The 15,457-nt window shown below is 40.8% G+C and overlaps 1 protein-coding gene across 3 annotated transcripts in view; it reads left to right on the top strand.

Annotated features, from left to right (window-relative positions):
* The window catches only part of klhl17 (kelch-like family member 17), a 16,255-nt gene extending 5,623 nt beyond the window's left edge, over nucleotides 1-10,632 (top strand). For all 3 annotated transcript variants that reach the window (XM_047606830.1, XM_047606839.1, XM_047606849.1), the window contains 8 exons: nucleotides 1,745-1,861; nucleotides 1,982-2,195; nucleotides 3,642-3,786; nucleotides 4,022-4,189; nucleotides 4,275-4,363; nucleotides 4,528-4,601; nucleotides 4,704-4,885; nucleotides 8,058-10,632. In XM_047606830.1, the coding sequence (XP_047462786.1) occupies nucleotides 1,745-1,861; nucleotides 1,982-2,195; nucleotides 3,642-3,786; nucleotides 4,022-4,189; nucleotides 4,275-4,363; nucleotides 4,528-4,601; nucleotides 4,704-4,885; nucleotides 8,058-8,286 (1,218 nt within the window). In that variant the 3' untranslated portion in view covers nucleotides 8,287-10,632. The remainder of the gene's footprint in view (nucleotides 1-1,744; nucleotides 1,862-1,981; nucleotides 2,196-3,641; nucleotides 3,787-4,021; nucleotides 4,190-4,274; nucleotides 4,364-4,527; nucleotides 4,602-4,703; nucleotides 4,886-8,057) is intronic.
* The last annotated feature ends 4,825 nt before the right edge of the window (nucleotides 10,633-15,457 follow it).

Raw genomic sequence — 15,457 nt, forward strand, 5'->3', positions numbered from 1 at the left:
AACGCACAATTTACATACATTTTAACCCGTTAATCGTGGTTGCCAATCACTTTTAAATTCACAATATCTGACTATATATAAAAGCATCAGCTCTTCTCAGGTTTAGGAGACGGTTCACTTGCGTATGAATAAGTGAAGTAAACTTTATTTTAAAAGAGATGCCTCACCTATCTAGATGAGAATGAATTAAAAGATCAGCAAAGATAAGTAACAAGCAGCCGCCAGCTGCTCATTTTCCCTTCATCACTTCTCTAACGAACACTTCCCCAAGCACTGAAGCGATGTTGCTCCGTGACAGTAAGACGCTAATCTTCGTTCAGGGCCTGAGACTGAATCTGCAACGTTGTGAGTGTGTGGGCACAGCCCATTAAAATGGTAAAGAAGTTAAGCTGCATAAAGGCAGATTAAAAATAGGCCGTTTCTTTGTTTGTAGTCTTCGGTCTTTCCTTCCTTTGGCTGCTCTGCGCACCAGAAAATCAGAAATAAATCTGCACCAGATCTGGATTTACGTACTGGCTGCTTTGAAGGACTCTGAGCTCACAGAGCCGTGAAATATGCCCCATATTTCTTCTCCGTGCTCTGTGAAGGAGGTGGCAAGACATGGCGGGATTGTGACTAGCTACCCCACCCCCTCCTCATGTGGCATCACACACGTGACATTTTGAAGACATGATGGCTGCATCTTAATTACTCCGCGTGTCTATAAATACATTTATCCTGACGTGGCTGAAGCCCTCGTCATTCACGCGTCCTTTATTCGCGCTGTCTTTCTGCAGTTTACGTTTTCTCACCACACTTTTGTCGGAGGTAATGTGATGCAGCATATGCATGCAGAAGTGAGAGGCACTGCAGGGTGGGGCCACAGCAGAGGTTGTCTGTGTGACTGTAGATTAGCGGAGGCTGTTCCCGGGAGGCTGCTAACTGTTGCCCTGATCCGCCCAGGCAAGGCGGCGGCGGCAGCAGCAGCAGCAGCAGCAGCAGCAGCAGCAGATGCAGCTGGCTGCTCTGGTCCCACCCAGCCCTGCCAGCTTCGGGTTGATCTGGGAACCGTGCCAGTCAGCCACTTAGACTGCCGCATTCGTTTTGTGTACACAGGCGCAAGTAGTGGTAACTTAAATATGCCACAACACAAATACACACGCTCAAAGAGTGGGTAATATGATGCGCAGGGGTTTATATAGTGTAAGTGCATCGTCGAATGACGCTTTATTTGGAATTGATTGATTATATTTGAGTGGCATTTTGAAACGCAGAGGCAACAGCTGACAAGAACAGGTTCATCGTACAGGAACTAATGGTCTGTTTGGCCTGTGATGCGCACTTCCTGAGTGATGACATGTTTGATCATGAAACTTCCGCCGTCACTTTTGTTTTTCCTTTTTTTTTTTTTTTTTCTGGCTGTCATATTTGATTGAAGACTATTGAGAATCAGACTTTATTTATCCCTGAAGGGCAATTAGGAGGGCGAAGAGCGGTACATGAAATAAGAGCAAGAGAATAAAATAACAAAAAGAGTAAAAATTGAAATCACAAAAGTGGGCAAAAACAGCATATTATGTACAATGTTACTGCTGCCAGTAACAGTAGAGAGAGATGAATATAAAGGCCAATATGTAAAAAGTGTAAAGCAGCAGATAAAGTGTGATGAATAAATAAAGTGAGGCGTGGATAAAATTAAAGTGACATTGTAGTCACACATATTGTAAGTTATGATACAAAATGACTTGACATGTGTTTTTTCCAGGTCCTGGATTTGATCTCCAGTGACAACCTCAACGTGCCATCCGAAGAGGAAGTGTACCGGGCCGTGCTGAGTTGGGTGAAACACGACGTAGACGGACGCAGGCAGCACGTGCCGTGGGTGAGCCTCTCCTCGTCACTCCCGGGAAGATTTTTAGCTCACATTGTTTCTAACTCTAAAACATTTCCGTAACTGTCCCCGACCCCGTCCCGCCGCCCACTCTCCCTCTGTCCCCACCAGCTGATGAAGTGTGTGCGGCTGCCACTGCTTAGGCGAGACTTTCTGATGAGCAACGTTGATACCGAGCTGCTGGTGCGTCACCACTCGGAGTGCAAGGACCTGCTGATCGAGGCCCTCAAGTACCACCTGATGCCCGAGCAGAGGGGGGTCCTGAGCAACAGCCGGACGCGCCCACGGCGATGCGAAGGCGCCAGCCCCGTTCTCTTCGCCGTTGGTCAGTGTGCTCCCGAAGGTACCCATTAGGGTACACGTAGACCATACATCAATCATCTTTAGCCACTAGTGAAGTTTATTTTTTTTTAATGTGTGTTTTCTCTGAACTGCATGTTATGACTGGTCGGCTCTGATTTTATCCCCATCACTGAATAATATTGTGGCAGCCAGCTTTTCACTCACTTAGGCCATGTGACAGGAACGACAGGAAACACATTTACACTGCAAAGACAAGGTGAAAAAACATTAAAATAAAGAGGAATTACCTGCCAGTAGAACGGGAACATTTGATTTTATAAGAATTTTGCAAACAAGTAGATATAAACTACAGACTGAAAGCCTGGAAGCAACTTCAAGTTTCTGTTCACAATGCCTTTCTTAAAAAAAGAGTTATATGTATTCTGGGATGTATTTACTGCATGATCAGACTTCGCTTTTATTGATATGCACCATTTTCCTCAGTTTACCTTTTGGGTGTATATTAATGTCACCAGAACATTGTTGAATAAATGTCAGCAAGAGAAAAGAAGGGCTTGGTTTTAGGGTTGAGAAGGTTTGCAAGAGTCACAACTTCAGTGCAAAAGTTTAAAAAAAAAAACAAAACAAAAAAGAAAATCACTGTTTGCATTTTAACTCTTTGGCTTTTGAGAGTTTGCATACAAATATCCCTTATGGAACAAATGCCTTGTATATGCCATGCTGCTGTTAAAGCCAAACAAAAACTTGATAATTATAGTATAAAATGTCTACTGATAAGTTACTCTTTATATATTAATCATGTTTAATTTGATGCAAAGTACACCAATGAAACTATGTACTAAATATTTAAGGATTATTATCTACTAATGTAGCAAAATGTGCTTAAATTCAGCATACGCTAGCACCATCATCTTATTATAAGATTATATGTTCAGCAACAAATCTTAAAACCAATACAGCTACATTTAAATCAAGTACATTTGTCTGGATATAAATGCAAGATTATATAGAAGAAAAAATGACTTAAATGTGGCCATGCTCCTGAATTAAGGTTAAACACACTGGCAGTTGAAGGGATGAATATCATTAAAAATCTATGATCCAGCAAGCTAAATGTAAAACAACTACTAAACATGAGACATCAAATGATATGGAAGTACACTCTAAATTGTTAAAGGATGGACAGGTGTTTATCTAATTTTAATATGTTAAGAAAAGAGGATAAGATACTTGATTTGTGTTCATCTTAAACCATTAGAACTATGGTCGTTCTCATAAGAAGTTATAATGGCTTATTACGATAATTTAGGGATAAAACCCTTAAAGCGAGTCAGATACTCATAACACAAGAGAAGAAATACCTTACCTTGGAGGCCAAGTTTTGCAGTTTTTGAGGATTTTTTAATTTTTTTTTAATAAACCCCAACAACTTGAGAAATAAATCAGATTGTTTTTGTGTGTGCCCCAGGTGGCGGCAGCCTCTTTGCTATTCACGGAGACTGCGAGGCATATGACACCAGGACGGACCGCTGGCACATGGTGGCATCCATGTCCACTCGGCGGGCACGGGTGGGCGTGGCAGCCATTGGGAACAGACTCTATGCCGTGGGAGGGTGAGTGGTGGATGAAAACGGTTCTCCTCCTTATTTGATATTGAATTTTGTGATGTGAACAAAACCTGAGAAGAAGCGCAGAAGAGTGCAGTGGATGATTCGAGTGCTACGGTTTATAGAAAATGCCTTTTTATCTTGGCCGTAGGCCGTGCACTGTATATTTACTCAGAGATGACTCACAGGAACACGCTGACATCCAAACCTTCCCTGATTCACACCAATCCTCATGTCACAGGTACGACGGCACCTCAGACCTTGCAACCGTGGAGTCCTACGACCCCATCACTAACTCCTGGCAACCAGAGGTTTCCATGGGAACGCGGCGAAGCTGCTTAGGTGTAGCCGTCCTGCACGGCCTGCTGTACGCTGCTGGAGGCTACGACGGAGCTTCCTGTCTCAATAGGTACACATGTGGCTGATGAATGCTGATCTAGATCCGTCATTGTTTCTCGTCGGCGAACACAAGTCGTCTTCTTCTCTTCCTGCAGTGCAGAGCGTTACGACCCCCTGACCAGTACGTGGACCTCAATCGCTGCCATGAGCACCCGTAGGAGATACGTCCGAGTAGCAACTCTGGGTAAGGAGCTTTCCAGGAAAAGATAATATTATGAACACGCTGTTCTACTATTGGTTTTTTTTACATTTTTACTGCCTGCAATTTATTTCTGGAATCAAGAGGGAGTTTCCTCCAGCGATGGCTAATATTTACATTGTCGGTGTTTACTCCCTCTTACCCTCCAGATGGCAGCTTGTACGCAGTGGGAGGATATGACAGTTCCTCACATCTCGCAACGGTGGAGAAATATGACCCCCAGGTATAAGGCTGTTAAATTTACCATCAGAGAGACTCAGCTGTTGCCAGGTTTGAAATCGACCGAACACGTAACCCGTGGCTCTGTCGTGATTTTCATGAACAGAGTAACACATGGACGGCCATCGCCAACATGTTGAGTCGGCGCAGCAGCGCCGGGGTGGCCGTGCTGGACGGGATGCTGTACGTCGCAGGAGGAAACGACGGCACCAGCTGCCTGAACTCGGTGGAGCGGTTCAACCCCAAGACCAACACCTGGGAGGCAGTTTCACCCATGAACATACGCAGGTCAGTCTGTAGCTAGAGTTCATATCAGCTAAAATTTAACAGTCATGTTTACGCCTGGTGTTTTACAAAATAGCTCTAGTATGATAAGGAATGAAGTGAACACTTGTAACTGACACCGACCACTTTAAATATCGTCTATGCAGAGATGAATGAAATAAATTTGGGAGGCACCAGAGAAAGTAAGGAAACTGCTTCTAGCCATGTGTTATTAATATCAGTTTTAATGTAAGTTAATAACAAGAAAATTAATTCATTAACGATTTCAACACCATGCTTTACTTTTAATGGTAAAAAATGGTACTACAATAATTAATATTTTGCAGTTTTCATTGATTTAAAATGGGTGTCAGGGTAGGGACCCCCTACCTACTGTATGTGTCCTGTATTAAACTTGCCCTAGTGCTATTTATAAATATACATTATTGTTAGTATTTTCCATTCAATATTAAACTATCCCTTATCCCTTTGCTAAAATATATTGTATTCATGTTAATGTGCATTAAAGGAAAAACAAAAATCAACCAAAGACTTTGGGAAGAAATCTTGTTGAAGACCTATGATTTAAAGCATACACTGATCAGGCATAACATTATGACCACTGACAGAAGAATTAAATAACACTTGTGACAACACAATGTTCTGCTGGGAAATTCTTGGACCCGATATTCATGTGGATGTTACTTAGACATGTACCACCCACCTAGACCAGACCATAGCAATGACACTTCTTGATGACAGCAGCCATCCCCAGCAGGATGCAGTCTGACACAGACACACACACACACACAATAAAATGGTTTAGGAAGAACTAAGAAAACAGGAAAAATAGCAGGTGTCTTTGGGGCCTATAGAACAAGGGAGACCTAGACAATATTAAACAGGTGGTCATAATGTTATGCCCGATTGGTGTATGTAGAACATATTTTCTTCAGGGTTTTATTAACCTTCAGAGAGAGGGAGAGAATGTATGAGAGGAGGTGACCGTTGACCCGGGTTGGATCCGGGGATTTTAATTAGACACTTGAACAAATTGAGCTTTCAAGAGGACCTAGTTCCACTTCTCCATCTGTGTGGCTTTAATTTACAGTAATGACATTATCGAATGGCCTCAACAGTTTTGAAGAGCATCTTAATCCTTCTTTTGTTCTTAACCAATATGGCGTCTCAGCAACATGTTTTGTTTGTTATTTACACAGAACAAACCTCAACCGTCAATTTTGTCTTAATTTATTAGAGGATAAGCCTGAAAACTAATATAATTCTAGTACTTCTGAGCATTTATTTTGCTCTATTGATCATCTTTACTATTCAAGGCTGGAGATTTAGAGGTTTTGCGTGTCTTCTTTGCTCACTAAACCCACCTAAATACGCACAATATATGACGTGTCTTCCTGAGCTGTTGATGCACTCTTATTTCTTAGAATATAAAAGCGGGAACTTGTTTTGCAAGAGCTTATCAAGGCCGCTGTTTACGCACAATTCCCAACATCAGCATTGTGTTCTAACAGGGAGGGAGAGATGTAGCAGTCTTGAATTTGTGGTCACATCAGCAGATTCGCTCGGTCCCAGGGCTCCCGGACACACACATGCGCACTCACACACAGACATATAGGCGCTTGGCTGTGTGTGAGTCAGTGTATTGTAGGCGCAGGAGAACCTGACAACAGTTGACTGTGCAGCTCCATGAATAACCCATGGCATTAATTCGCTGTGTGCTTTTCTTATCCAGTTGCAGGGAGGCTCCGTTTACACAGTCCACAACGTCACACTCTATTGACCAGCAATCCATCACTCCTCGCACAATACACCTCACACAACTGTAGAGTAACCATGTTGGTTTAAATAACCTCATGACAGGATGAGACGACTAAAACTTTTAATAATGATCATAGTTTTAACTCAAATACAACCTGCACATCCTGATTGACACATCCTTTCAAACTGTGTGACACAGGAGGAATTCACTGATGAGATCGCTATTAGTGGAGCTCATTACCGTACATCTACATATTAAAGAACAGTCTGGATGTATATGCACTCTCTGTGTCATGTTAGTCCCACTTCTGTTCCCTTACGTTTTTATCATAACACATTCTTACAGTGCATTTATTTTTAACCTTTAGTTAGTAGTTATTTTATTATTAATATCAAATATGATTTATTTGTATATTATATATTACAGGAAGAAATATTATTACATTAAATTGTATGTGACGTCATTAAAACTAGCTCTAGTTTTCAGCATTAAAGAGAGTCATAACTATATTAAATATTTTAAAATGTATATTCTGACATGGGCTAATATGCATAATAATTGGATAGGTCTTCAACAGGGGGTCTGCGACCCCTAGGGGGTCCACAGAGGTACTGCGGGGGGTTGCAAAATCTTTGGTTGATTAGACATTTTTTTTATTAATTTATTTATTTATTTTTTTAATTTTCACCCAAAAATTTAAATGCCTTTAAAAACACATTAACATGAATCCAATATATTTTAGTGAAGGGATAAATGGAGGCAGGAAACGTCATCTTTCAGTCACCATTCACTCATTCAGCGATACAGGAGCTGTCTCAACAGCTCCATTTCACACAGAGCGCCACCTTAGACCTGTCAATCTAAACCTCCTGTACACAGTAGGCCCCGCCCCTCTCTCAAGATTATAAGAATATTTGAACCTGTGTATTACTTGAATGGCTTAATATTGAATGCCAAATGACGATAATAATGTGTATTTATAAATAGCACTAGGCTAAGTTTAATGTAGAAGAAATATAGTAGGTGGGGAGTCCCTCCTTAACCTCTCCATCAGTTTGGGGGTCCATGACCTGAAAAACATTGAAGACCTCTGCTTTAAGGATATTTTGAATGCAGGGTTACGACTTACTGAGTATTTTTCGCTGTTTTTAATTCATTTAATGACTCTGGTTGGTTTCTGAAATAGTAATGAAGCTTCAGTATTTATTTATTTTTTTTAATTAAAATACAGTTTTGTTTTGTTATATTTTTGTCTTTAAATGCATCTAGTGATAATTTTCATTTTGAGACTTTTATGAGCGTAATGCAAACCACACGCGGTCCCCAGTGCATACGAAACGGGTCCTGGTTCTGTCGTAAAGCAACATGCTGACATATTTATTGAATGAGATCGGCTCAGACGTCCTGTCTTTGCAGGAGCACTCACGACCTGGTGGCTATGGACGGCTGGTTATACGCCGTGGGAGGTAACGACGGCAGCTCCAGCCTCAACTCCATCGAAAAGTACAACCCACGCAGCAACAAATGGGTCGCGGCCTCCTGCATGTTCACGCGGCGCAGCAGCGTGGGCGTGGCAGTGCTGGAGCTTCTGAACTTCCCTCCGCCCTCCTCGCCCACCCTCTCGGTTTCTTCCACAAGCCTTTGACACGGGGTCACCGTTTGGCTGACCTCAGCCTCTGCTGCTGCTGCTACGGCCCAGACTGGATCTGGGAAGAGACGCAACTGCTCGGTTTGAGACACGGAGGAAGGGGGGAGTGTTGGGAGTCGACAGGTAAATGTATGTATAGAAGAAAAGAGAAAGATGGATGCTATAAATGAGGCTTCAGACTTTGTACTGCGCACGTCAGATAAAGTGGCAGTGAAGTTTAATCAGCTACGGTTGGAAAAAAGCAAACATTGGTGATAAACCTGAAATTAAAGGTATCGGCAATTCTTAAAAAGGTTGTAGCCTGCGGTGTCACGTAGTTATACTACACTAATGACTCTTTTTCAATACATCAGAAAAAAAAATCACAGAGCATTCAAATTCAGTTTGGTCGTACTTCAGATAACACTGTAAAAATACTCTATTGTTATAGTACTATTGAACCTTTTTTAACTTAAGTGGGCGAACTGATTCACAAAAAGGCAATTATACCGTATTTTATCTTGCATTCTTTTCCCCCGATACAATCTGGCTGCTCTTTAGCCTCCTGCCATTTCCTCAGGACTGTACTGTACCGAGTCTGGATGCCTAATACTCCTCCTGTATAGCTCCACCACACAGATCCCAGCTCCCACTCTCTTCAAGAGTACAAAGATATTGTGAACAATGTGTGAACCGGTCCTTCGTCCGACCTCACTTTTTTTCCCCCCCAAACCACCTTTTCCAGTGTTTGACACACTCATCGTGAAACGAGGTGGTCCCTTTAACTCATGTCACGTGTGATGTTAAGTGTTTTTGGTTTGATGTTGTTGTTGTCCTCAGCAAGGTTTGTTTCTTTCAGGATTTCTTTTTCTTTTTTTTTGCAATAATGTATAAAATACGAGAAACTGAATGATTTTACTTTTGGAATGTACCTTTTTACTGGTTGTGCATGTTTACGTATTGGCACTGAATCCAAAACCATATTTGAAAAAAAAAAAAAAAAAAAAAAGAAAGAAAGAAAGAAATGTTGTAGTGCTGCTGTGCCACGCTAGGTGGCAGTAACTGGCAACATTAGAAGCGCTTCTCACACTGCAAGAGAAGCATGGTCAAAGCTTCATCCTCAGATCCTTTTTAAAAAAAAAAAAATGAAAGAAGAGAACTATGTTGAACTATAGGTATTTATTAAAAAAAATGTATAAATTCTAATATATTCTGATGCTTAGAGAAGGAAACAGAGCTATGCCTGTCTAAGAGTGTTTATTATATTTATCCAGATGAGCATATGAAGATGATGATGATGCGCACATCAACAATGGAAATAACAAAGAGAATGTAAGTGTGACAGAGGTGGCTGTTGATGTGCGTGCATTCGGAGCGTGTCCCGGTTCAGAGAACCGACTGTTGGGTTTTGATATGCAGCATTTACTTTGCATTTCTTAATGTTTCTTCACTGCCACAAGCATGACCTCACATGACACTGTACCTTACCCTATGTCTGCTTACATTTGTGAAAAAGGCTTCAGTCGCTTGCAAATATTGTGTCTAATCCGGCAGTTATTTCTGAAGAGAAATGAAGTTGTGTACACAGAACAAAAACGGCTTCAAACGACATTAAAGAGGCAAGTTTACCTTCAGCATACCAGCACTTGACACTAATGAGTAATGTTGTTGACGCCCGGAGCTGTCATATACCCCTCCACATGTCAACTGGTTTCTTATTTTATTACCTCATTGTTGAAATGGATCCAACTCCGTTTCATCAAAGCTGAACTAGAAACGATGTGTAGATAGCTGCAGATATACTTGCTCTAGAAGCTGTGGTGTGTGCACTTTTGGGACGACACCAGTCTTGTCTGAAATAAATCGAGTCTTCGTGACTCAGTTATGAGTTAGTACCTGGGAGCTTAGCTCACGTGTAGTGCAGTGATACCATTCCAGACTTCTGAGAAGTTGCCTTTTCTCCTTATTTTGAAGGATTTTGTCGATCCGGTTGTGTTTATCTAAAACTAGCTTAAATTTTGCGTGGTAGAGTTGGAGCTGTGATGCCCCTTTAGATGAGCTGTTCGTCTGCAGAGTCGCAGGGTGACAGACGGGGTTTTAGACAAAGGCACACACAGCCGCATGAAACGTTTGGCCTCCTTTCTCGAACATGTAAATAGGAAGATTACTCATGTAATCTTGAACCCATTTGTGCAATTTCAAAGTGACTGTAGCTTTTTTTTTTTTTTTTTTTGAGTTTAACGTGGTGAAAATTGTTTATTTATGATCTGTTTGTTATTTATGATGGAATTTTGCACTATTGGGAAATGGAGCAATACTATACACTTAAAGAAAAAAATGAAATAAATATGTTTTCAGATGTGATAATCGTCTTGATGAGTTTTATCGACACACTCGCTGGATTGAAAGCAGCAGGTTTTAACTCTGCATCTGCAAATACTGTGTAAGTGTCCCACTCTGGATTAAAGAAGAAACTAAACACACACACACACATGCACAAAGTTGTGTTGCTAACCAAGTTTGTTGCTATGCTCGCTGTACACAGTTCCTTGGTACCTTCCCAACATACTCCTCTTTCACAGTGATCTGAGAGGACAGCTGAACACTCTCACTTTACCCTTCTTGACCTCAGTCACATGGCATTCACACCTGTGGCTGCCTCTGCACACGCTCCACCCCGCGAACTCCTGCTCGCCCAAAACACATACAAACAAGCCAAATATACACAATGCAAAACACAGACAGCTTTGAATGAGAGGGGAAGAGGTTACAACTGCCCACACAGCTGGTTTGACAGTATATTCTGAGAGCAGCGCAGGGAGACACATTTGTGCCTCAAATATTCAGAACTCTGCAGGAATATAATAAAAAAAATGTACATGCTTAGCAGTGTCCTTGATATGAGTTTTGCGTGGAGATTGACACCGCTCTTGTAAAGCTTCAGCACAGGAGCACTACAGCAGCACCAGCCAATAAAGCTCACTGACGCGCATGTCACACCATGTCTGTTTTATCTGCACAAAAACCAACACATTAAAGAGACAGCATATTCCAGGCTATGCTAATCTGACTGCAAACCAAGGTTTGAGAGCTGATTCGGTAAGAATGGCACCAATAATGTGACTTAATTTTATTTACTCCAGAATATTTACGGAGAGGAATGTAAGTTTAAATTGTTAAAGTGCTTTTAAAGCTTTTTAACTGTGATATATTGAAGTGACATTTCAACCAAATCAAACAGTTATCAGGGGCAAATGGATGTCTTAAAAAAAAAGATTTTCTCTTTTTTCATGAAGAAAAGTATCAGATCGTATTAGTTAGAATGATCTTGTGGTGACATGTCTCATATCAGAGGTGTCAAACGCACTTTAATTCAGGGGCCACATGCAGCACAAATAGCTTTGTATACTAATCTAGACAACTCCAAATGCTTCCCTTAGTTTTGCAAAGAAGTACAAATAGAATATGAATTTTTGTTCAAATTTAATGAACAAAATAAGTGCAATTTTGTCTCCTGCTTAGTTGTGGATGTGGAAATGGCAGTCACATTTATTGAATTTTTATTTATTTATTTGTTTATTTATTTTTAATTGCTGGGCGTGACACCCTGCACATTCATACATGTGTCCAGAGATATTATTGCAGAGCTCTGAGCGGACCGCTGGCTGAGGTACTGACAACTTTATTATTCATATCTAACTCTGCTAGTGACCAACATGCAATTACAATACAATTACAGTATACCATAGAAACTTGTCAGAGTACAGGAGAACTGTGAATCACACCGCCGGGGTTTTCACAATGGAGACGTCTTCAAACACACCTCATTGGAAAACAAAGGATGACAGAAAGAATGAAGCACGGATTGCATCAAAGTTCATCCTCTTTCTCAGGCAGAGGCCTACGCACGCTCTGAGGAAGACTTCTCAGATATCTATTCTGAATAAATGTCCATAAAGACATAAAACATTTACAGGCAGAAAGATGATCAGTGTTGATCTGGTATTTGCGTCACAATCACGATTTCCGTCAGTATTCGTCTACAAATGCTTACCAATTGCAACACTGTCATCAGATGAGCTAATACCTGTTGTTCAAACACACAGAGAATGATAGCTCTCAATAGCACTAATAATTGTGGAGTACGGGAGATTTTGCAAACAGACTGGTTTGGTATCCAACATCCTGCTTGCCGGCTCATTACCGGGAACGTTTTTTTTTTTTTTTTTTTCCTTCTTCTGTTCACATATCAAGACATACACTGGTGCATGGCGAGTTGCATTTGTATCTCTGCTAACTAACTGCTATAGCTGTGAATCATCTTGGCTCCTGTGGGGTGGTAATGAGTTTACAGCGTGTCTGAACGAATTTGCTCAGTTTGGAAGAGCTGCTGCAGCTGAACATTCCTACCGCCGCGGCCTCTTCTCTTTCTCCCGGTGTCTGCCCTCATCAGATCACAATCACAATTGCTTTATTAATCCCAAGGGGAAAATACTTTTTCGTTACAGTAGCTCCTACTCAAAGTGTACCAGTGTTCAGAAGACACAGCAATGTAAGCAATGAGAATATGTAAAATAAGTAGAATAGAATAAGAACACACATATCAATGTAAAAAAAAAAAATATATATATATGCACAAGTACAAGTGAACATGTGTCCCTATTGAACACGGGGTATTGCACAGTGGGAAATTATTGAGTCCGGAGTTCAATAAAAATGTCATGCATACAAGTATATGCCAAAAAAAACAAACAAAAAAAAGTGAACATGAGTTTTTGCACATCTCAGTAAGAATCTAGGTCATTGTGCAAGAAGGAATTCATCCACCCATCAAGGAGATACTGTCACCCTCTCTGTAAGCACTGAATTGTGGACCAGGCCCCTGCACCGCCTCTGAAAGCACGTTTTAACTGACAACTTAAATAAACAGCTCACAACTTTTTGGCCCCATCTTCAGTCACGAAGGTTGACGCGTGCGTTGTGAGCCCACTGTCCCTTCTCTTCTTTCAATGTTCCCCAGCAAGGAAAAGCCATCGTCATGTCTTCGCTGTCAATCGCTTTCTATTTCGGGCTGTAGTCCGTCCTCTGAATGCCGTTTCGTTTTTTATATGGAGCTCTGGCAAAACAATCGTTGCTCTTTTCTTTTGTGCCAGTAAATGGGCACAAGATCTAAACCTTGCCGACTGACCGAGGACTGAATACCTAATCAGCATTGTGTGAACTCGTTCGTCAAGGATTTAGATATAACTCATCCATTTTCGTGCAAAAGTAAGCCCTCCAGGCCTGTGATGGAAACAACCTCATTACAAATATTTATGACTTTGATTTACAGCTCTCAGTGGAAATGATGTGGTGAAACCGAAATCAGTGAGTGGAAAAAACAGCTGTCAATTCCAGTCAAGTACCAGCTACAGTAATGTAATCGCAATTCAAATGGCAACTACACAAATTAATTAATAATGTGACTGATATAAAGAGTTAACTTATCATGTGGATGTTTTCAAAGTAATGAAAGGCCAGTTGCAACAACACAACAATGTCACATAGTGAAATCAGTAGATTGTTAAACACAGACCCTAAAAACAGGAATATATATATAAAGTATATATAGATATAGATATACGTAGTAGAATAAGACGAGTCTAAAGAAAGAGTAAAACAAAAAATATAAAATATATGCTATTTGTGTTCAAGACACAAAAAAAAGCAAGCAATTTGCTTGTCTAATGTATATTTCTAGGACTTAATGTTGTACCAAAATATCGTATTTATATGTACAAGAAACTACAATTAAACACCATTTAAATATAACTTGCATAACTAACCTTTAGCAGGAACTGAATTGTGGAGTTGAGTATGCTTATGCTGTTATAAACTACAACGGTTCAGTTTTTTTTTTTTTTTTTTTTTTTTTTTCCTGGTAAACTTTCCACTTAACCTGCCAACAGTTCCAGATAAACCAAAACCAACATGCCAGCACTCATCACTCTGACGGGTTTCCAGTAGAGTGGAAGTCAATGATTAAAAAAAGACTGCGTCAAAGGTCATATTAAAGAGAAGCCTCCACTTGTCATATTTCATGTTCTACGTGTGTATTTGTTACGACAGAATCTAAATACGCTTGTGTTTTTGTGTGTAACAAGTCAACACAAGTCAACTTTAGTGTCAATTCTGACATGTGCAACACAATACAGGATTGAAATTACCATCCTCAAAGGCCTACGATGCGACAGCTAAACAAAAAATGTGCAAACATTGAGAATATATAAAAAAAATAATAAAAGAAAAGAAAATGTAATATATGCTGCGGTTCGGAATTGAAACTGTTAACCTGACTTTGACTGATCTCGCCTTCAAAGCAAGACCAGGGTCCAATTAAGATTCCTTGATGGTCGTACTGTGTGAGAACTTTGGCACCTCAGATTTTCTGTTGGACACCTGATGTTGGGGGCCCTGTATCCAGGCTCCGTTTTAGTGGCCCGAGGTGTGATTTTGGCACCGCTGCTGTCACCCGCTGAGTCTGGATAAACACTGGCGAGTGACTTCTCGGGGAGAGCCAAAGTTCAACCCACCACACATGGAGGGAACATGACAGTAAAGAAAATGAAGTTTAGGTTTCTTCTTTACAGCAGATGTGACACACCCTAAAAAAAAGAGCTATCGACTACAAATGTATAGATATGATTGTTGATCTGATAAACGCAGAGTTTGACATGACCAGGTGGGAACAGGCTGAAATTATACCAAAGTACCAAAATGATGATTTTACTAAGTCACTGTAGGGGCGATAGGAAACTGCCCATTCAGGAATTGTGAGTCTCACCATGTGTAATAGAGTGAGGACAAATGAATGGGCTGTTTGTCTTTCTAGATGTGGTGTTGCTTTTGGCAAAGCACCGGGTATTTCCCCTTCCCGCTGCGCAATGTGACAGAAACTGTTGGAGTGAGGTCTACTGTAGAAAATTAAACACACATCACAAAATGAATGTTACTAAAAATTCCATATCCTCACCTAATTGTTCCTTAAGACAACACTCTCTGTACGTGATCATGCATTCATCGTGTTTCCCAACCACAGTTAAAATTAGAAACGAAAGTGCACACTAGACCAGACGCAGCACGCTGAAGGCTTGCTGGTAGATTGTCACTGAAAAGATGTACAGTAGGGAAATGGGACTTTATTGTATTA

This window comes from Mugil cephalus, chromosome 1 (assembly GCF_022458985.1).
Source record: "Mugil cephalus isolate CIBA_MC_2020 chromosome 1, CIBA_Mcephalus_1.1, whole genome shotgun sequence".
Lineage (NCBI taxonomy): Eukaryota > Metazoa > Chordata > Actinopteri > Mugiliformes > Mugilidae > Mugil > Mugil cephalus.